The following is a 22,898-nucleotide window of genomic DNA, read 5'->3' as shown; positions in this document are numbered from 1 at the left end:
GTTGGCCTCCTTGAGGTTCTGCACGCAGATCCTATACATAAATAACACGGCAAGTTAGTTGTTCCGTACTGAGAATAAAGTTGACAAAATGTGGATAATTTTTAATTCCAGGCAGATCCTGATTGAAAGATACCAGCTCCTGCAATGTAACATCACCGTTACCAATTTCCTGATGGTTCAGGTTAATCTCTGAAAATCTTGCATCTGATGCCTGATAGGATGAAAAACAGGGTAACCGTCCGGAATTAATTTGCCTGTACTGCAATCTTCTAGGGTCTACTGTACTGGAAAGATTCCGAAAACCATTCAAATGGGTATATTTCTGATCTGAAGCTTTAGAATGCAACTGGTCTATTAGGGCCTTTTTCTCTTTCATAAGAAGAGGCTTCTGTAATATGGGTTCCTTCAAGTCAATCGCTGATTCCATATGAAAATGAAGTGGTGCACGTCCATCTAGACCTGAACTAGGGATCAGTCCCCTGCTGCTGTTCCTGAGCGCAATTTTTTGTTTCTGCCTTGCTCGAAGCCTGGCACTATTTAAAGGAAGTACTTGTTAAAACATGAAAAATTACACACATCTGACCAATATTAAAACGCATACTTACAACTTCTCTTTCTTAGCCCTGCTAGATTGTGTAAACTTTGGGTGTAGAATCTGCTGCATTTCCCTTCCTTTATTCTGTTTTGAGATCACCGTGACCAAGTGTGATCCAAATATGCTTCATAAAAACAAACTACAAAACATTTTACAATATGAATTTGCACTTGCCTGCATAAAGTAATGCCCCTCTATTGACTTCTGAACGACATTCCTGATAATTTTGTCCCACACAATATTCAATTAGCTAGGTTAAGCATCAATCTAGCTTTCTAGCACAGACCTCTAGTTTTTCTAGTTGCTTTTATGACTCTAGGAAAGTAAAGCATCATAAGAAATAACATATTACCTCAAAAACCAAAGATCATCGTACTGATTTGCATTAGGACTTTGCGCACAAACACTGCTGTTCATTGCTTGATATACCATTGCTCTACCCTGCTCTTCTACTGGTTTTTGGTTAGATTCTTTTGGTTGCTGGGGATAAAGCGATTAAAAAAAAGTGAATAATGGAGAAAATGTTTTTTCATAAATGGAGAAATGTTATGCACGTGGGCATATGATGTTTATGTACTCATGTTCGATTTCATGGTGTTCTTGTTATGTAATAAAACTGTCATAACATTATAAATGTTCCAAATGTTGTTTGTAGTCGGGCTAGTGCTTTTTTAGTGGTAAATGCACAAGTTATAGCATAATAAAATGCTTTCCTATACCCTTGATGCATCCTTGGCTTCCATAACTTCATTAGCTTGTTCAGCAGACTCGGGTTCAATGCTTGAACAATTGAACAATCCTGATGTATCCATAGGAGGTTTGTCCTTTTGATTTTCATTTGCAGATTCAGGACCACAGACGACAGTTAATTTTCTTAGGCCATCATCTTCCTCTTTTTCTCCTCCTTTCTTCCTCGCATGTCTTCTGTAGACTTTAAATTCTTTTACCCTCTGAGTACCTATTTGCTCACCAATGTGGTTGACAGCATTCTGAAAGAAAAGGAGAAACACAAGGCATATCAGAAGATACTAAATATAATGTCCCATAAGAGAACTTAGATTCTTATGTCAATAATACTAATAATCTCAATCCTTCAAGATTCATTTTCCAAAGCCAAGTAAAAACGTTGAAAAGCATATATGAGGAACAGCAAGCTTTACTTTGCTAGATGAGGCATTTTCTTTCAAGCTCCTGAGACTCCTCAGTGGAGTTAAAAGATCAGCATCTTGACTGCAATTTTCACATTGCCAATTTCCAGAAGGAATGGACTTTGAGTACAAACAACATAGGATAAATATCAGGGTCTTAGCATAAATTAAAGGAAAGCGGGAATGTGAGCGAGAAAATAATGTTGACATACTTCAAGAGGTGGATTAAGGCACTGGAGATGATAAGTGCAGGGGCAGGTGTCACAACAGAGCAAATCACCACCATTGTCACAGATTACACACTCATAATAATGCTGAAAAACAAAAGAAAAGTATGGAAACTGGTGGCAAAACTAGGTTACTGAAATAGACTCAGAAAGACTGAATCTTAAAATTGGAATATGATCAAATTCTCAAAACAAGCCAAACAAATAGAAGTCTCACCCCATCGTCGCGTACATTGCGAGGAGGCAAATTGAAAGAGTTACCCTTTTTAGCTGTATACGAATTTGAAGTTGAGGAAACATCTGCAGAGTTCTTCAATTGGCTTTGTCCATGCTGACAATTGTCAATCATCTTATTGTTCTTAGCCATCGGAGGCATCCTCAGAAATTAATTCTGAAGATTCCAACCTTGGGAGAGTAATTAAACTACTGAAATACTCCAATGTAGCCCTGGGCTTATCTAACCACATCATGAAATAGTAATGAAAAATTTCAGACACCTGAAAATTTCATAGTAAAACTAATAGCCTTCATAATTATGATTGAAACAGAAGGCAAAAAGATCAGCTAATACAAGAGCAAAGATGTGCAGTCACCTAGCAAAGATTCAACAGTGCATAATATAGAACTTGTCGCAACTAATGACACATGATCATGAAAAGTGCAAAAGAGAAGATACAAAGCTTACATAAAAGACCTGCAGCTAAAAGCTGTCTTGAATATGGACTCGATTAGGTTGAAACAAAATACAAGGGGAAAAAAAATACTGTAGATAGATGTGTGTGTGCATTTCTGCTTCTTTAGCTTGTGATGCTGTTTATTGTGGTGCTAGTTCACTGCTACCCAAATATGCTGGTTTATCATATTTAATAAAGTTGCATCCTGGACTTTAATCCTACTTAGCTACCTTGTTTCTTATTAAAGCCAAGCCAACAATGAGCAGAACAACACAAATGCAACTTCTTGTTCCTGCCAAAATGGAATGAAATTTCTAAAAGTCTCTGAAAATATTTACATAATTGCTTTTCTAGTATTTATTTTCTCAAAGAAACTACTGACACCAGCGCATATCAAGTATTGTTAGTATTCTGCATCAATATAATGAAAACTCAATCCAAAAATTATTGACTAAAGTGACACAGTGCTTTTGCCATTTTTGCACCAGTTTTAGAAAGGCACCTACTCTATTATTCAAAACATCTAGTTTTCAACAAGATACTGAAAAGAACTTGCTCTCAAACCAAATCTCCAGGTTACTCGAAACCTAACAAGAATTCCACAATATGGAAGGGCCAGCCAAATTACAAAATTAGTAATTCTATTATTTATTAGGAAATTTGGAACAAAAAACCATCAAACCTACTGTTAACTTGAAGTTGCACCATTAGTCAAGCAAAAACAGCTGAAACAGAGGAGGCAAACAGGAAAACATTTAAGAAGAAAATATATAACCCAGAACAGTAATGTGTATCAGAAGTTTACCTTTATACGAATTGAATTGGCTAAAGAAGATGAGAGAGAGGGATAATAGAGCAGCAAGAAGTTAATGTGAGAAAAGGTGAATCGAAGTGAGAGAGTGTAGGCATACGTGTAGATTGTAAGAAGGTGATGAGTTGTAGAGAGTGACAGGGAGGAGTCTGCAATTGAAAGAGACTGACACTTGGCATTGGCATGTGGATTTTGGTTGTTCCTGAGTTTGTTGTTGTTTTTTTGTCCATTTTAGCTTTCATTTTGATTTCGATTTATGAGAGAACCAAATGGCTTTATTTTTAGAAATGAACTGGAAAATAAACGTAAAATTATTATTATTATTATTATTATTATTTGCCTTGAGAAATAATTCAGAGTACATGATTATGGAGGGATTTGTAATAACATAAAATATTTGAAACAATAATTTCATTAGAGAATGAAAAACATGAACATTTTGGAGCATAGGAGTAGTCCAGAATCTGGAATGCCACTTCTCATACTCATACATAAATATACATAGAAATATTACAACACTATTCTCGATAAATCATGATACTCGTTTCGTAAAATGCAACTTCAAAACCTTTTCCTTTTCACTAATCTTATATATTCCAACTCAGAGACCTCTCCTCCAATATTTTGCAACTTGGCAAATTATTATAGTATGTCAATAACTTGAATTTTAAAAGCTGAGCTTTTCTTTTTTTTTTTTTGAACAAAACAACAATTCTTGTGCAATCGAGCAACGCTTAGTAATTGGAGTCACGGGGGAGCGGTCGCGGTGAGTCAGGGGTTGAGAGGCGTAACAAAGCGCTTAGCTTTTGCGACCGCCCGACTTCTGTCATGAGCTCAGAGATCTGCTTCAGCGTTCTAGGTAGGCTTTAAAGGTACGGATTCTGCATTTTATCTTCTGCTTGGTAGCCGAGAAAACTGAGTAAATTTAATGTCTTCCCCCCCCCATGCACCTTCCCGCTGTATAAGATTTGTGTAGCCCACACGCTATTTTTCAGAGTAGCGTGAAACCCCCCTTTTTTTTTTTTCCTTAACGTTCTCATATATTTCCGCAAAACACTTGTGCCTTGTTGGGTAGAAGAAATTCTTTACATTTTATAATACGATAATTTATAATTGAAACTCGCATAATGTGGATTGAAGACTGTCCAGCTTTCATGGACTAAATTCGGAATACCAGCGTTGATGGGTAACCCTTTTAGCCTCAAGTCTAAAGTTACGTGGGAACGGCTCATTGAATACCTAGCGAAATTCGGGCACATAGAGCTGTCGACTTTACATGGTATGTTGGAAACGTTCTCGTATACCTACTATGTTGATAATGTACCTGATTGGTGGGCTTAAGGTGTTTTAAGTTAATTTGTCTCAGATTCGATCAATTACTCTTCATTGTTACCTCATGAGTTGAGTAAAAACACGAGGGAAAGGATAGCTTTGAGAAAATTGGAGCATTTGTTTGGTCCTATTCATAATGCTGCCCCTTTTATTTTAATCTGGCTTTAGTTGTATGAACCATTTGATTGGTTAAAAAGAAGGAATTTCAAAGAGATGCATTTCTTATAAAATCCTGATATTGAATAGAGATAGTGTTGTAATGTTAACTCATGGATTACTCCAGTCTCAGACATCAGGGTCAGATTTGATTAAAGGGGATGTCCTTTTCATTTTGCATAAAAGAGCTTCCTTGCCTCTTTGTGCTTTAGAACAGGTAACTAAGAATTTCTTTTTCCTATGAAGTTCTCTAGCACACTGAAGAGGTTAAAAATATCATGAATCTTCATCTATTTCTTGTGATGCTTTTTCTTTTGTTGCTTACAAACAGCTGAAACATGTAATTCCAGAAGCTATTTCATATCCAACTCCTGTAATTGGTCGAAGTAGACTGGTACATACAAGTGATGATTCTGACAGAAGTCCTGTGGATTTTTGTAATATGCCATCAGTTGGGAACTCCAATGTCGTGCCACCTGAAAATGAAAACGTAATGGTGAGAGATGATTCATGCATCAAGAATTTATTACATTTTAAGAGGAATCAAAGTGATTTTACATGCAAAAATTCAAGTCAAGACTTCCAGGAAAGCCAAGACTGTATGCATGATGGTGATCTCCATGTAAATGCCAAGAGGCATAAGCAGAATTCTTCATGTGCAACTCAGTCTGTGAAACAAATTTCAGTTCCACAACATGGCAATCAGTTGGCTGAAAATTTGTCTGAGAGAATAGGTGGAGATACTGGAAAAGGAAGTCAAGATGCAGAAAGAGAATGTCGGGTAGGAAAATTGGATGAATGCAGGTCTTTAGAGAACGATGATGGCAGGTTTTTCTCCACAAATAGGCTTGGGCAGAGTCCTGATGCCAGTGCTATTGATCAATTCCAGCACAATCCATTTGAGAATACAGATAGTGCCAACAAAATGCAACTAGATACATCTGGAGATGGATCCCACCTGTATTTTCAGCTGGAAGAAGTTAATGAGGATGGGCATGGAGCATTGAATAAGGCACCCGTCATGAACATCCAGCAAAAAGTCTCCTTTGATGAACTAAAGATGACGGTAAACAGTGTATGCAACTGAAAACATCAAATGCTCCACCCTTGAGTGGATCTCTGAGGAATATTACCGATGATAAGGCTGGTGGCATGGAGCATCTTTGCAAACAATGTACGACAAGTGATGTCAATCAATATCATCTCAAAAAGGTAGATAGCATGAAGAAGAATCGTTTTCTGAGCTCCCGGTGCACAGTAGCTGGTGCTTTTCCGGCAATAGCTGGCCAGACAAAGCCATATATTCTTGTTTAAAGTGCAGCAAATGTGATCAGGTGTTGGTTTGTAGTGCTGTTGGTTGCTCATTGGTTTTTCATGAAAAGTGCTTGGGTCCCTCATTGAGCTTTGATGAGCAGGGAAATTTCTGCTGTCCATTTTGTGCATATTCCCATGCTATTCAAAGGTACAGCGAAGCTAAGAAAAAGGAATCTTTGGCAAGAGAAGAATTGCATGTATTCGTCAATCAAATTCCAAAATAACATAATCGTCTCTAGAATGTAACGGACTTGGGAAAAGCAAAGGCCGTGAGCAACTAGTATAAGATCTTAGTCTATGGCTTCATATGTTTTGTAAATTTAGAGGGTTGAAGAGGAGCCTTGTAACAGTGGTAGGAAAGGAAAGATATGTTTTGGGTATTGTAGAAAAAAGATCCACGTCAAGCAGAAGATAAAATGTGTATAGGAGGGAAATGTCGTCTTTGTTTTTGTATTTGTTTTCCTCGAAAGCGCTTGACATGTGTTTCTGGTGTCGTGTAGTAAAGAAAACCATGCTAACATGAATCAGATGAACTGCTAATTAGGCTTCGTAAGTGCAATCTGTGGGCTGATTAATAACCAATTGAGATTGAAAAGTATATTGAGCGAGAGTTCGTTTCCAGGGTTTGTGCCCACGTAAACAAAAACTAGATTTTCACTCAGCTTTGTCTCTTCATGTTGCATGACAAGAGCGCCATCCAAGTTAACATCAGCAAAGGAAAAGAATTATTGAATACATCCGTATGATTATTATGATCGCATTAGCAAGGTAAACTCATACACGCACTATTGATTGTGGGATTATTTTTTTCATGAATAACTTAAATAGGAGATAAATGTGAGTATGATATTCTCGTATAATCAAAATTATGTTATTATGGTTGAATTATATGTATGATGTTAAAATTTATGAACTTTACGTGTTATATTATAATTATTGATCATATAAACTTAAAATATAAATATATTATCTAAAAAATGTAAATATATAAAAAGAAATTTGGATAAAAGCTTTCTAGTCTTATTAGAATTTAGAAGAAAGAGTAGACTTAGCCAATGATGAAAGATTAATAAGTTGATTATTACAAAATTGTATCTGTTTTAGCAGGTAATCTTCTAAGGAAATTCTGGGGCAGAGAAGAAATATTTGCCCTCATCCTTGGAGGCCTCATCACATATGTTCCCGCAAGGATGACCAAGTATCTCAAAGGAGACATATATACAACAAACCCACCAATCAAACACATTATCAGGAACATTAAGGTAGCTTTGGGATCCCTCCAGCTCAGCACAGAATTTACTCTCTCCAACTGAGTTGCCAAGTCACCTATCACTGTCATCAACCTCCCTGCTATGCTTCTCAATCTGTCATACCTTTTCTTTACAACATCACCTGCCTTGGACGTTGGAAATGGATCGAATTCTTCATCCAAGTCATCAGGATGCGCAGTTTCAGCATGAGATAATTTGGTATCCACGAAAGGCGGGTGTCTAGGCCTCTTTAGATACCTCCAAACTCCAACTATAAACAAGGAGAAAAAGCATGTTGGTAATATTAGTGTTGGGTAGATAACAAGGACAAGGAACCCCAAGTGTACTGCTATTGTTGCTATTGGATTCTTCCATTGGCGTATCCCGTCAAACCATTTCCAAAATCCAATAATACCTCTCAGGCATCTCAGAACTCTCTCACAGTTTGCTTTTCCTCTTCTCAGACTCCACGTGTTTGCACCTGTATCCAGCATATACTCCACAACCTCCCTCTTTAAAGGTGGATCCGCGCGTCCCAGCCTTAAACAGACAACATAAATAGCCTGGTGCCTTAAACTGTCAAGCTCATACACGGACAATGGGCTAGTGTAATGCATTCTAGGAAGCAAAGGCTGTGTATATGAATATAACAAATTAAACAAAGAGGTGCAACCAAATTTTACAGCCAAATGAAGTTCTCCCATTTTCTTCAACCCATTAGGTTGCAGGACTATAAGCGGGTAAGCATGTGTGTATATCCTACCAGTTTCAAGGGTAGACAGACGAATCCTTACCTTGCCAATTCTTGGATCTTTTGTCCCTCCATTCTTGTTGTCATCTGTTCCTATATGACTATTATCAAAAACCCCAACTGTAATAACTGTACACGGATCATAAACATCCCAATAATATTGTTCATTCCATCTTGGAGATAAACTGTCAATTACAGTGCTCGTTCGCACCCACTTCTGCCCGTATTTGGCTACGCAATAAGCGTCTGTAGTTCCACGACCATCCTTGGACTTCATGGGAAGCAAGCCTTCAGCTTTCAGGATTCCCAATTCCAATATACCAATTCTATCTGGCCATAACTCGGGTGACGTTGCCCTGAAATCACTGCAGTAAGATGTGGGTTCATCGAAAACATGATACACACCATCCAAAAACACCTTAAGATGAAGCCTACTAGAGAACTGCACTTCCTTCTCACCTTCACCTCCCTCCACATGCCTCTCCAGATTAATCCACTTATCTCCCATAGCTAGTGGTAAAAGCCGCTTGTCCACGTTTTGCAGAGCAATCACACACCTTCCTAGACATTCCACCTTATTACCTCCTATCTTATCTTGCACACTCAAAATCAAAGGGTCATCAAATGGCTCTGCTGCAACAAATATCAATTCCTCATTCCATCTAGGATTGGCACTCTTATCCACTGAAACTCTACTCCTTAAAACTATATTCCCAAGGATACCCTTTACATAAACTTGTAGGTTCCTGTTCTTATCTGCAGGCACCAAATCCTGTGCTCCAATCACGTGAACTCTAAGATACCACAATCTTGGAGATAAATATATCTTAGAACGTGTGTTTGATACACTTTGACTGCTAACAGCAGCAGCATCAGAATGCCAAGCAATCGAATATGCATCATCTGCTTGATTCCCTATCCAAACAGCCAACATCAGCTCTCCTAGTCCCAGAACTTTGACCCCATTGCTATCCTCTAATCTGTACCACTGAGGTGCCAACGGACCATCCGGAGGAAACCGTGTGGGAATGTCGGCTATATTGAATGAAACCCCACCAATAAGCGTATCATGCACCAACTCTTTATCTTTCACCAAGATATCTAGTATCCTAGTGTGGAGCCCATCCTTTGTGAAAGCAAACACTTGGTTCCATTCAGGATTGGAGGTCTTGCCAAGAAATCTTGTTATTCCCTTATAGTTGCCCATCTTTATCTCAACATAAGGGTCACAAGTGCCAGTGGCATTATTAACTAGCAAATTCTTGGCTCTCACAATCCTAACATAAACGAACTGTCGTTGTTCTACAAGTGTGAGCTTATGATTAGCGGGTGCGATATTCCGGGTGCCAATATTAGGTGTTGTCTCCTTGAGGGAGTAGTCCTCTTCTGGTTTTTCCTTAGGCGGCATTGCTCATCAAAACTGCAAGAATTGTAATTGTTCAACAAGATTCAAAAGAGATATTAGATTGCACAGTCAAGCTAAAAAAAATTGCCACGAGAGCTTGTGTGTAAATTGATTAATAAAGATTGGCAGTCTTGGACATGGAATCGAAGGAAACAAAATCAACGGAGCAGACAAATGAGAAGAGTAATGTGTGAAATAAAATGGATATGCAGACGTACCAAAAACACCCGAGAAGATGTTTGCTTACTGCGCACCAGCAACTCCACAATGTTAATGTTATAATTTCATTTTCAGGGAATAAGGAAATTTTTTTTGACAAGGGAAGAATCAGGGGGAAATAAATGCACCAAGATCATGACCTACATGATCTGATTACATAATGAATTATTCATAAATCATGATTCGTTTTTGCATTTAGAAGATATCCTAATTCTAGGAAATACATTTCTTAATTCAGATACGATGACGATATAACATTAAAGACGAGGATCCTTTTATATGCAACGGAAAATACTTTGCTTCTGTTATAGATAAGACTTCGGAAAGCTGATTTTGGAGCCGTAGATAACGAATTATTTGCAATAAAATAATTCAATTGAAAATTCTGATGCAATCATGCATAATCTTTATTTTTGCTAACTTTTAAATAAATGCAGGAACAAATCAGTCTGATTTACATGTGATATTGTAAGCTCTCAAGATTTGGTTGAGACTCTTGTGTCCTACACAAACACTTGCAACATTCATAACTTTTTTACTTGCTTGTTCACCTCATATTCTCTTGAAAATTGCATGATCACCTCATGCCTCTCCTCCTCCTCCTCATAATTCCAAGATCCTTTCGATGATTTTTAACTTTATTTATTTTCAATCGTCTTGAATTCCTTAGCCTTTGGGATCCACCCTTAACATGAGCAGAAATTTTGCCGGTCTTCAATGTCACATGGTGGTGGTGTCGATAGCGACTATGGCTTGAAGCATAGCGAGAGCTCTGCAGATGAAAATTTCTTCCTTCCCTTTTCTTTCTAACAACGTGATGACAGTTATCTGAATAGTCACTTTCAGAGGTTGAAGTAATCCCTTTTTCGATGTCTCGAAAACGTCTACGATGTACGCGTTTTGTGTTCTTTAACTTGTGCCACAGAAAACAGGTAACATATTGTAATGAGAACCAATATGTCTCACATCCAGCCCAACACATCTTACAGATGCTTCTTCCTATGCATTGGAAAATTCCCAGCTTGAATAATAGGTACAAGAACATCAAAGCTGTCAACCAATAAGATGAATACATTTAATACTCATGCCTTTTTCTCTAAAAAAGATATCTTAGACCGTAAAAATCAAATTTCTCCCCACTGCTCCCACCACTGTATCCCAACTGTAGAGACAAAACATAATTTCTCATGAATTAAGCATAAACCATCGAGAATTAAAATCAAGCATTAAAACAGATTCGGCATAGAGAATGTATTGCTACCTAGATAGTATAAAGTACTTAGCCTCAAATAAAATTATGAACATGTTATGCGCATGAAACAATTAAAAAGGAAACTCTAATATTAAAAGAAAAAGTAATTAACAAACGGAATTTATATTTCAAGATGAGAAAATAATAAAAAGACTTACTTATGTAGCAGAGTCCCAAAATCATCAACAACTTCACCAGATCAGAGACACACAAGTGCTCAATAAAACAGACTACATCCCATGGCCCCGCACAAACATCCCTGCAGATTCATCAACGCATGATGCAGTTGTTTTATATTAGTTAGTAACAAGATTAAGGAAATGAATTGAGATTTATGGTTGTACATAATGGATAAAGATTAAGGCACTTGAAACTTGTAAATAAAGATTAAATTAAGAATGATAAGAGAGTATACTTACTCACATGATGCTCCAAGAATAGTCTTGAAAGGAGCACTAAAAACATTAGCAAGAACACCTCCAAGGCCATTTGCAGCTTTACTAACGATGGTTCCCATTTCTTTCCTTTTTTTTTTTGAAAAAACAAAGAGTATTCAATTAATAAAAAAATAAATAAAAAGACAAATTTTGAGTTCTGCTCATGGTGCATAAGACATGAAATATGGTGAACAAAGAATCAAGAAATGAAAATAAGGGAACCAATGATTAGTGATCAAACGAGACTAATAACAACAGGTTCAATGGAAATTCAATTTTTGGCAACTTGGCGCAGAATAGTTAGGTAAACCTGCAAATTAATGGAATGGTTTTATCTACTTGTACCATTTTCTACGTACATCAAAACATTGAAGAAGCCCATCCCACTGAAACATCACATACACATTCAAAGGAAGAACCATATATATATAAACGAAAAAATTAAAGAAAAAAAAAATCAATTGGCTTGCCTGAAACACAAGAGAGTGAGAGATCGGGAGAGGCAGAGCGGATGCCTGGTGACGGTTGGGCGGCAGTTTCTGTAGGAAAAGAGTTGAACTTCGGAGGCCAGATTCTCTCCACACCAAGCATCCGGCAAGGGCCCATTATACACAGAGAGTCCAGTTATAAAAAAAACTCTTATGACTTTCTTTTAGTTAAATTGCCACTATGAGATTTAACCCTACTGCTGTTAAAATAATAATGAAAAAACTCTTTGCTATATTTTCTTTTTCATTATTTTGCTCTTTCCGTTAATTTTTCTTTTCCACATATTATCTTTATGTAAATTAAATAATGCAATTCTTGTTAAAAAAATTTAGGATACGACATCCAAACTAAAAACCTTCACTGGACCTTATAACAATAGTTTAGCATTTCAGAACCATTTCATTTGGTTTGATTAAAGAATAGCAAATCAGGCAAAGTGAACTTTTTCTATATGCGTCCACATCTATGTTAGCATCTTTTCCTTGGTAAATGTGGTATTTGTATTTACTGACAACTTCAACATTTCATGGTTGTGAAGGAGAAGATGAAACAAGCATTCCTCCTGCATCCATAAACTTGGTAGCAAACTCCTCATCATTTTTACCAAGCATATCTTTTAAGCTGCATTCCACATTCCTTCCCTTCAGCACCCAGAATCTCGGCTTTATCTTCTTTTCCAGTGAATAACTAAAATACCTTGGATAATCCACTACCTCTTTCACTGGTTTCTCCATTATATTCACCAGGAATTCGTATTTTGGTCTCAAAACCTCATTGACGCTGTACCCAAGCAAAGGAGAGAACCTGCGGACCATGAATACAATCTCTCTCTTTGAGAGTCCTACCTCCATCAAGTACTCCATCCTGCCATCATTACACCCACATTACATCAGAACACAAAGCCAAGATTATTGACGTAACCTGTACACTGAAACTTAAGCCACAGTGATAATGACCCAAACCTACTTAATAGAAAGATAACCTCTTAATTCATCCTCTCTCTTTCTCCCTAGTTAAGGGAACAATCTAGATCTTGGTGCTCTCCACTCCACTCAGCTTTCATGAACTTTACCACCTGGGGTTATTGGAGTCAAAAGGTGGGTAATTTACACAGATAGTACACCTAACTTAAGAGTCTGTAACAGTAAGGTTTCATTTTGTCACTTAATGAGGTGAAACGTCATTTGCAGATTGTTGATGATGAGGAAGAGGGTTGATTGGTTTTTTTCACTCTCTCTCTCTCTCTCTCATCTTTTAACTTAGGTACACATAAAGTAAATAAAAAAATAAATTTTTATTAATTAAACTTTTCTTTGACAAGTGTTTAGTTAGGAGAGAAAATATTAATTTTTTTTAATTTCATAAGTGCCACATCAGCAAATGTATCCGTAGACCTGCTATATAAGGCAACTAAGGATTTTACGTTACTTAAACAACAGTTGAGGAGGTTTTAAGCGACAAAATAAAGTTTGGGTACCTTACTGTTATAGGTATACCATCTGTGTAAATTACCCATCAAAAAGTAAATTGCCTCATAACCTAATGCTTGCTAGAAATCTAATTGGAACCGTTCACATAAATAAATAACATGTAGGTCTTGTTCTTCAGCTTATTTTCAGTATTAACTTATGGGAACTTGAGTAGGGCAATAAACAACTTTACTGAACTACTTCACAAGGATAGAACTAAATATCACATGCCTGAAGAATAAGTGAGGTTCTGATCACACCTCAACTATAGTCAACTCATACGTCAATTTTTTAAAATGATAGTAACAATAATAATTAAGCAAATATCTTAAAGAAAAAGAAGCATTACCTAGGAAGTAATGCTTTGTTGATGTCGGACACAAGAAACTCTGGATATTTTTTAATAATGCGAGGCAGATGGTCCTCAGAAACACCAATAGAAGTAAGGAATTCAACTTTCACCCGTAGTGTTTTCTCAATGCTCATAGCAAAAATCTCAGGACAGCGAACAAGTATCTTGCCCACAGTTTCCTGATCAAATCCTAGATCTTTCAAAAATGAAACCACCTGCAGATTGCACTCATATACACTTTATGTCATATTTTCTTGTATAACAAGGTTTAAATTCCTGGATCCAGTAGCAGATTAGAGATACTTGGGACACAACAGAAATTGAAGAAGAACAAAGTCTTCCCAAAATAACTAAACCATCCCATAAAGCATGTTTCTATTATATGACATATTTTCTTGTATAACAAGGTTTAAATTCCTGGATCCAGTAGCAGATTAGAGATACTTGGGACACAACAGAAATTGAAGAAGAACAAAGTCTTCCCAAAATAACTAAACCATCCCATAAAGCATGTTTCTACTATATGCACAAAAATACAAATATTTTTTGTTAATCACATACCTGAAGAAAATCTTCAGGTTTTCTTAGCAGTAGTTGAGGACTTTTAGCAATAACTTGTCCCAACTTCTTGTGTTTAACACATAGCACTCCAAACTGTTCAAACATCAACTTCAGCTTGCTTGTCGAACAACCCAGAATGTGAGGCCAGTTTCTGATTGCTTTGTCAATGCTCGCTTTTGCTACCTGATGAAATAAAAGTACAATGAAAAACACGTGAAATTTGAATGACCATTGCAGTCATGGAGTGAAAAGCATTCTTTGTCACGCTAAAATAAAATAGTTGCCTAAAAATTAATGTGCTACTCCAAATTGAGGGCAAAAGAACTTTTCAAGAATAGTTTAGCATTTCCTTACTGTTATTTTTTTTTCACTTATCTTAGACGGAAGTAGTATATTACATGTATGCGCTTGTTATCATCGTGACCTCTTTATCACAAAGCAAACCAAAGCTTTAACGTGAAGGTACAAATTAATACACATCTAATGAACATGCCCAAGGTTCCTAAGGATGAGCATTTAAACATAGCCTTGCAGAACAATATACCTTCTCCATATCACACAAAGAAACAATCTTCTTATAGTTATCTTGAATGCTGGTTGAAAGAATCCATGGATATTTTTGTATTATTTTTCCAAAATCTTCATCTACTGCAACAAACTGAAAAATGATGTATGAGTTATACCACAAGTAAGAAAGATAACAACAAAGAAATAAGAATGCACACCACATGCACACCAAACAGAAGAATAAAAAAACAAATAGAAGCAATTAATTAATATTTGAGAATTCACCTTCTTAAGAGACAGAACTTTTCTTTCAATGTCCTTACTATCACATAAGAGAATAGGTGGGAACAATAAGAATATGGCATGCATTCGTTCCTTGGGGATTCCAATACTTTCAAGAAGTTCCATCATAGGCTTCAAGTGTGTGTCTAACGGCAACGAAAGAATATGTGGAAATGATTCAACTAAGCATCGAAAAGAGGCATCAGAGGAACCAAGCATGTCCAAACCACCACGTCGTGCTTCAATCTACACCATAAAACCAGAAGCTCAGCTAACAAAACAAAAAGTCTTAAACATTAAAATAACTGAAGTCTATGAGATTCTCAAAGACAAAGTCATAAAAACAAAGGCATACTAAACCTTTTCGAACAGGGACAATGTCTGTTGCAAATCATCACCAATGGGTATAGATAAATGCATCATCATACGTCGTGCATTTTTTCCAATGAGGCTTTTATCATCACTGCCAGAAAACAACATTTCCTTCATATGCTCAACCTAAAAGCCAAATGTAGCATAAGCGACAATTCCAGACAATAAATATAAACTAAGTAGCATTTGGTTGCTCCAGACTATGTCATAATTTTTTTACATTTCTCAAAAGCTGGAAAAAAAGTGGACCTACAGTTCAATACAACTAAATTCAGTTCTAAATCATATTTTTGATTCTTTGTCCACATATTCTTCAGTAAATATCTTTTTAACTAGAACATCTATCAAAAAGATCCAGAAGATACAAAGTGTAATAATAATAAAGAAAGAGCAGAAACAGTTATAAATCTAAACTCAGAGCATATAAATTACAAACATTATAGTGGAACAACATGTTCCTCCTGCAGTAGGATGCTGAAAATAACTACAAAGGCATGCGGTATTTGTTTGGATTAGCTATTTTTGTTAATCAAATAAGCCACGATTTGTAATGATATTCTTTGCTAAAAAGGAATTCTCTTGGAGTCGCTTCCAACATCGTGATGCCAGTTCCAAGGTACATTTGAAGAGTTGGTTAATGGAAAGTTATGCGGAAGCAAATCCGCTGCTAATAAAGCTTTTGAATTTACTGTAGTTTCCCACGAATCCAGCAATTATTTTTCTCATTTCGACATTATGAAATCATTTACTCGCTAATTATCCAGCAAAGTAACAGCATATAAAATTGTTATGAAAAATAAAGAAAAAGAAAAAAAAAACAACAACAAGAAGGCCATACATGAAATGCCCAAATTCTTTATCAGCTAACTAAGACATTAAAAATCATATAAAATTTGAAGGAGAACCTTGTTAATGAGAGCGGGAAGCGACTGGCTGGTGATGTATCGAGCAACATTCATAGCCGAAGACAAACTCAATCCAAGACTCTCAAGAAAAGCAACCTTACCATTATCACCTTTATCCTTGGCCATGTAAATAACCTTTTCCTTAAAGGCCAAATCAACATATTCCTTCCCATCAGCGCTAGCACTTTCCCATCCATTCCAGTCGTCCAAATCTTTCACACTATCAATGAGCATCCTAGCATAGTTAGGGCAATTTGAAGCAATGGAACTAGAATCCTCGAAGGATATTCCAAAGTCTTGGAGAAAGTGGAAAATGGCTTCTTGGGTATCTTTGAGTTGGTGTTCTTGTTGATCTTGAGTAGAGGATGGGGATGGGTTGCAGGGGTTTTGGCATTTGGGAAATGGGTTAGTGAGTAATTGAGTCGTTTGATGGAGTAGAAAGGACGGAGATTTGAGGGGTAAAAGGATTTGTGAGTGGAATTGGGTATGGGAGCGAGCGTTAAGGGATGAGAATGGAAAATATGAGGGAATTGAGGTTTTGCTGATCATCATTGAGAAATGACAAGTGAAAAGAAAAATCAACTTCAGCCAAACTAAAACCCAGTTTCCCCTTAGCTAAGCTAAAAGTCGAAAAAAGCTGGCAGGTTCTCACCCAGACAAGAATCTTGCCGTTGTGAATATAGAGATTAAAAAGCGCCGCCTGTGGGAATCGAACCCACGACCACATGGTTAAAAGCCATGCGCTCTACCAGCTGAGCTAAGGCGGCTTTACATTAATGGTTATTCTAAGTAATTTTATGATTTATAATTTGTTTATCTCCTCATTCTCCACGTGAAATTCTCTTAGCGATCGGATGCTGCGAGTCAGATCACAAATTCCTATTTACGCATAAAAGGCATACAACAGCAAGATATTCAAACTTCGTTATGTCCCTTAAAACCATCGACTTCTATTTCTATGTGAACTATATCTTTTTTTTTTTTTAAGTCTCTCTTATGATGAGATAAGATCCAATGGGGTGTGTGAAAGTGAACACTTAGATAGTGGCTCGATTCAATGGGTTGAACACTGATCAACTGCTTGATGAAGTGAGATCCAATAGAGTGTTCAAAAGTGGACACTTGAATAACGGCTAGATTCAGTAGGTTGACCATTGATTTATAATTGATTCCGTTAAGTCTCTAAATTTGATCATGAAAAATGAGACTTATATGGTAAAAAAAGAAAGTCAGGGATCCACCAGGGATGTCTCCAGTGGAGACCCTCTGATACTCAAGTTAATTCAAGGATTACTTGTGATTTATCAACATAAAGAGAGGATAAAAGAAATTAAATAATAAGACATTTATGAGAATCTCTAGAGAGCCTCTATTTTGGGGTTCTTCTGTTAGTATGAGAGTGACCGGCTCCTTTGGGCCTTAGTTCTTTCTGGAGTTTTCTGTCTCAGGGAGAATGATACTCCAGTGAGACTTTGAGAAAGGAGAGAGGTGTTTCTCAACCGGACTTTTTCTTAAATTATGCCAGGACGTAGAATGGGTCAACCGGACTTCCATACCGTATCATCGTCATCATATCATACCGAGGACTAATGGATCATCCAATATCCATCCACATCAACATCAACGTATGCAATGCAACATATTCGTGAATTCTAATGCAAACAACCTAGTATATATATTATAGCATTCGTGATGCATGAACATGCTTGAAATTTATTTGCTTTAAAACATAGAGTTCCATTCTACTCACCTCAGACTGACTCTGAACAGCTAGCACTGTGGGCCTCCTCGGTTCCTCGGGTCCGAACCTCTTGAAGATCGAGAGAAAACGTGACCCAACTTGGAGATTTGGGGAAAATGGGTTCCGGAGGTCTCCAAGCTTCCAAACTTCGATTTTTGCTCTAAAACTTTGCGCGAAAATGGGGGAAAAAGCTCGTCCATTTTCGGACATGGGGCCTTTTATAGGTGGCTGGCCAGACCACCTTTGGAAGCCAAAGGTGACTCCAAAACTCCACCAAGTTCGGCGGCCGAACATGAGGTTCGGCGGCCAAACCTGGAATTTCCTCCATAGTGCTTTTCTTTCAAAAACTTAATTTCTTTCTTACTTAAAACCTTAAAACACTTGAAAACATTTTAGAAAAATATATGTTACCCTTCTAGAGGATTTCGACATCCGGGATTTCGCCGGACGGTAGGAATTTCGATGCCGGAGTCTAGCCAGGTATTACAAAGCATGCCAAGTTGCAACTTAAGAGGAGATAAATAAGAAAAGTAATTTGAAATTCAAATTTCAAATCTTCAAGAGCATTCAAAATTCAAAATTTAAAATTCACCTTATTGAGGAAGCCAAATCTCAAGGATGAGTTAGGAAGAGCTAGGGCACTTGCCTCTCAACATTCAAAAGAAGGCTCCACCTCATCAATGCAAACTTGGGCAGCATACTTGGGCAGCAAGGAAGAGCTAGGGCAACACCTCCATGCTATAAAAGCACAAGCCAAGCCGCATGCCCCATACACACACAATCCCTTGGACATTCGGCCACTCCTCCTTCACTCCAAGCCGCCGCACCTCCTTCTTCCCTTCTTCTTCTCTTTCTTTTTGAGTTTTGTTTCAACTATGAGTGGCTGAAACTCCTTTTTCTAGTTGAAGATTTGTAACGACCCCAAAATGGACCGTCACCGGCGCTAGGATTCAGGTCGGCTTAAGGCCGCCAGAACCCGTAGCAAGCCTGCTATACTCTCTGTGTACCTGTAAATCTCATACATGATCATACATTTTCTGTAAAAATAAAAACTCTTTTCTGAAACAAGGCTTAACCTGTGCATGCACTATCTCTGTACTCTGTACTCTGTACTCTGTACCCTTGACTAGAGCTTGCTCTAGATGGGTTAACTCATACCTGTTAAGCCTGGTTTTTCACATACAGTAAAACATATATACCTATACAGATCATGTACATACCAAACATCACTAAGGCAAGCACATTGCTAACTTTATACACAACTATTAACACGCATCTCGTCTGTTTGTCGCAACTGTTCGAATTTAATTACTTTCATCTCCCTGGAGCTATCAGGAAAAGCCCACCCTGCAAACTCATTGGCGAACTCTCCCCACGACATACTGTTCATCCTGGGTTCCACATAACTCTTGAACCATTCTCTGGCCTTCTTGCATTTAAGTGTAAACCCTGCCATCTCAATGGCCCTACTATCATCAACTCCCAACTCACTGGTTATCATCCTAACTGATCTGAGGTATTCAAATGGATCATCTCCCGTGTTGTATTTAGGAGCATCCAATTTCAAGTACTCTGTCATTTGCACTTTACCTCCAGATGAGCTAGGTTGATGTCTGTCAACAACAGGGGCTACTGGTTCTGGTGGTGGTGGTACTGGGTCATTTAGCTCTGGGTGTGCTGCACTTGGATGGGTAGGGGAAGGTGGATACATAGGATATGGTGGATAATAAGGAGGATAAGGCATATATGGCATGTAAGGAGGATATGGGACAAAACTAGAGTACTCCGACATACCTCCCATCGGATACTCTGAGTCCTGCGGAAAGGCTGGATAGCCAAAACCTGAGGTCTGCGCACCTCCCTGCGACTCTCCCATACCTTCCTCAAATCTGCCTACACCCATGCTGTCATCTCTAGACTGGTCAATCTCCATAGCCTCCCTCCTTTCCTCTGATCTTCCTCCCCTAGCTGTTCCCCTTCTGCTCTCGTCGACAGACCTTCTAGGGTTTATTGACGTACCTTCCCTGCTAGATCTCTGAGACCTTGCCCTCAGCAATGCAGGAGGATGAGCAGCTATTCTCTCACCATCTGGTGGGACTCTAGTCAATCGAGCTGATCGACGAGTTCCTCTCATCTTTACTCTGGAAAACAACACATACTATAGCACTTTAGCACATAAACATCACATATCAAGAAGGCACATGCATAACTCATGGCATTCCATAGACTATCCTAGTGGACATGATTTCCTATTGTGCTTGACCACTTCTAACCTCTATGAGCCCGACACTGTCTCTATAGGTCCGATCATTTGAACCTAGGGCTCTGATACCAATCTGTAACGACCCCAAAATGGACCGTCACCGGCGCTAGGATTCAGGTTGGCTTAAGGCCGCCAAAACCCGTAGCAAGCCTGCTATACTCTCTGTGTACCTATAAATCTCATACATGATCATACATTTTCTGTGAAAATAAAAACTCTTTTCTGAAACAAGGCTTAACCTGTGCATGCACTATCTCTGTACTCTGTACTCTGTACTCTGTACCCCTGACTAGAGCTTGCTCTAGATGGGTTAACTCATACCTGTTAAGCCTGGTTTTTCACATACAGTAAAACATATATACCTATACAGATCATGTACATACCAAACATCACTAAGGCAAGCACATTGCTAACTTTATACACAACTATTACATCTCTTTAATATTACATGTCCACTCTAAGCTATTACAAATCTCTTTACTCTTTCTGTACTCTGTGGATCTCCTCTGTATACTGTATACTGAACCTGCAAAACTGGGGTTAAGGGAGTGGGATGAGCTCTATAGCCCAGTGAGTAGAACAGTAAAATAGTCATTAACACATGCTCTGATGGAATGCATCAAACCACAGACAATCCACATCAAGGGTAAACCTGTCACCACATAGTCCCGGTAACTCTGTCGTGCCAGGGCGTAGAATCGAGCACCTGGTCTTCCTGTGATATATATATATGTGTATATAACACCTCTGTACTTACCATTGCCAGGGCATAGTCAAAGGCTCCTGGACTTTACTATACCTGCCAGGGCGTAGTCAAAGGCTCCTGGACTTCTCTATACCTGCTAGGGCGTAGTCAAAGGCTCCTGGACTTCTCTCAGAGACTATTGGATCATTCAGCATTCACCCACATCAACAAAGAACTATGCAATGCAACATATTCGTGGATTCTAATGTAATCAACCTACTGGATAACCATGATGCATGATAAATGCTAAAAACATTCCATTTTGCAATTAAAAGAGTTAAGTTTAGTTCCACTCACCTCTGGCTATCTGGACTGACTCTGCAGGCTCTGAAAACTCTGGAGCAGTACTCACTGCTGCTCTCTCTGGTTCCTCTGGTCTGTACCTATACAGATGGACTCAAATGAGGGACCAAACTAACTGAAGAACAACTCTAATAAACGCCCCAAGAATCCCCCTTAAACTCACTCTAACATCCATGCAAAGCATGCAAAGGAAAGCTGGACAGGACACTTTCGGCGGCAGGTTCGGCGGCCGAAAGTCCTATCCAGAGACGAAACTGATGCACCTTCGGCGGCCGAATCTCTACTTTCGGCAGCCGAACCCTTTCGGGGGCAAGCTTGGGCAGCCGAAGCCACCCCCTCATGGGTTCGGCGGCCAAATGTACCTTCGGCGGCCGAACCTGAGTTCATCCGCAAGGTAGAAACTTGCTCTGCCTCTCGCCAAAAGCACCAAAACCTTCTCAATCTCAACCACCTCAATTCCTCAACTTGCATATACCCAAGTATATGCTCAAAGGGGTCAAAACCTACCTAAAAACCCCAAACACACAAAACAAATAATACAAAAACAAGCTTTACTCACAAAATCATCAAAACATCACAAATAACCCTATTCATGCAACTCTCCCCCAAAACCACATAAAACCTTCAGAAAACATAAAAACAAGCTCAGGATCTTCACTTACCTCTTGAACCCAAGAAGCTGAACGATCCTAACGTGGAGTTTTGGAGCAACTCTCCTTCAAACTGTCCAAACTTCACAACTTTGAGTTTTTAGCTTAAAACCTTCAAAATAACATAAAACCGAATCAAATCTTTGCAAGATTGGATGAAAACATGAAAGAATACTCACAAAGGACAGGGTCTCACCTCAGAACGTGAAAGAAACGGCGAAGCTTATCCTTTCAACCGACTGAGGGCCTTTTATAGGTGGCTGGCCAGACCACCTTCGGCGGCCACATGTGAAACCGAAAGCCATGCATGTTCGGCGGCCGAACCTCAACTTCGGCGGCCGAACCTGGCTTTTCTGCCTTGGTTCAATTCACTCAAAAACTCAGTTCCTTAAGCTTTAAAACTATGTAACATACCAAAACATGGTAGAAAAACATCACTCTAACCCTTCTAGAGACTTCCGACATCCGAAACTCCATCGGAAAGTAGAATTCCGATGCCGGACTCTAGCCGGATATTACAAGATTGGTTGAAACTTTAGTTGTTTTATGGATTGGGAGATCTGAACATACATTGTTTATCTTTTATTTTTCAATATTTATTCACTTTCATGCTTAATTCCATTGTTGCTTTGTTATTTAGATCAATAAGGCCAATTGATTCTTGATTGCAAGGTAATAATTTGTTAGT

General features: G+C 38.3%; 4 protein-coding genes and 1 non-coding gene across 9 annotated transcripts; 1 reads left to right on the top strand and 4 right to left on the bottom strand.

Moving 5' to 3' along the window:
• Nucleotides 1-3,940: 3,940 nt before the first annotated feature.
• Nucleotides 3,941-6,816, top strand: LOC110630919. 3 transcript variants are annotated; one of them, XM_021778568.2, is made up of 3 exons: nucleotides 3,941-4,327; nucleotides 4,596-5,160; nucleotides 5,275-6,816. In XM_021778568.2, the coding sequence occupies exons 2-3, from the start codon at nucleotides 5,047-5,049 to the stop codon at nucleotides 6,028-6,030; spliced, it is 870 nt and encodes a 289-aa protein (XP_021634260.1). In that variant the 5' UTR covers nucleotides 3,941-4,327; nucleotides 4,596-5,046; the 3' UTR covers nucleotides 6,031-6,816. The 3 variants fall into 3 exon arrangements, with proteins under 3 accessions (XP_021634260.1, XP_021634258.1, XP_021634261.1); XM_021778569.2 differs by having other exon boundaries at nucleotides 3,942-4,734; nucleotides 5,071-5,160; XM_021778566.2 differs by having other exon boundaries at nucleotides 3,941-5,160.
• Nucleotides 6,817-7,276: 460 nt separating this feature from the next.
• On the bottom strand, nucleotides 7,277-10,116 carry LOC110599603 (FT-interacting protein 3). Its single transcript, XM_043950343.1, has 2 exons — nucleotides 9,882-10,116; nucleotides 7,277-9,678 (listed from the first exon to the last, which is right to left on the bottom strand). Exon 2 carries the CDS (start codon nucleotides 9,664-9,666, stop codon nucleotides 7,339-7,341), a length of 2,328 nt encoding a protein of 775 aa, XP_043806278.1. The 5' UTR covers nucleotides 9,667-9,678; nucleotides 9,882-10,116; the 3' UTR covers nucleotides 7,277-7,338.
• A 137-nt stretch (nucleotides 10,117-10,253) lies between these two features.
• On the bottom strand, nucleotides 10,254-12,248 carry LOC110599605. 2 transcript variants are annotated; one of them, XM_021736059.2, is made up of 4 exons: nucleotides 12,042-12,248; nucleotides 11,554-11,653; nucleotides 11,293-11,393; nucleotides 10,254-10,932 (listed from the first exon to the last, which is right to left on the bottom strand). In XM_021736059.2, exons 1-4 carry the CDS (start codon nucleotides 12,175-12,177, stop codon nucleotides 10,460-10,462), a joined length of 810 nt encoding a protein of 269 aa, XP_021591751.1. In that variant the 5' UTR covers nucleotides 12,178-12,248; the 3' UTR covers nucleotides 10,254-10,459. The 2 variants fall into 2 exon arrangements, with proteins under 2 accessions (XP_021591751.1, XP_021591752.1); XM_021736060.2 differs by having other exon boundaries at nucleotides 11,554-11,658; nucleotides 12,042-12,169.
• A 153-nt stretch (nucleotides 12,249-12,401) lies between these two features.
• On the bottom strand, nucleotides 12,402-17,185 carry LOC110599604 (transcription termination factor MTERF6, chloroplastic/mitochondrial). Of its 2 annotated transcripts, none has more exons than XM_021736057.2 (7): nucleotides 16,509-17,185; nucleotides 15,592-15,729; nucleotides 15,235-15,477; nucleotides 14,987-15,100; nucleotides 14,443-14,625; nucleotides 13,879-14,096; nucleotides 12,402-12,924 (listed from the first exon to the last, which is right to left on the bottom strand). In XM_021736057.2, the coding sequence occupies exons 1-7, from the start codon at nucleotides 17,058-17,060 to the stop codon at nucleotides 12,585-12,587; spliced, it is 1,788 nt and encodes a 595-aa protein (XP_021591749.1). In that variant the 5' UTR covers nucleotides 17,061-17,185; the 3' UTR covers nucleotides 12,402-12,584. The 2 variants fall into 2 exon arrangements, with proteins under 2 accessions (XP_021591749.1, XP_021591750.1); XM_021736058.2 differs by having other exon boundaries at nucleotides 15,592-15,694; nucleotides 16,509-17,164.
• Nucleotides 17,186-17,202: 17 nt separating this feature from the next.
• TRNAK-UUU lies at nucleotides 17,203-17,275 on the bottom strand. The gene has a single exon. It is a non-coding gene; the product is annotated as a tRNA-Lys (tRNA).
• Between the last annotated feature and the right edge of the window lie 5,623 nt (nucleotides 17,276-22,898).

The sequence above is a fragment of the Manihot esculenta genome, chromosome 14 (assembly GCF_001659605.2).
Source record: "Manihot esculenta cultivar AM560-2 chromosome 14, M.esculenta_v8, whole genome shotgun sequence".
NCBI lineage: Eukaryota > Viridiplantae > Streptophyta > Magnoliopsida > Malpighiales > Euphorbiaceae > Manihot > Manihot esculenta.
This window is presented reverse-complemented; position numbering and strand designations above follow the sequence as displayed.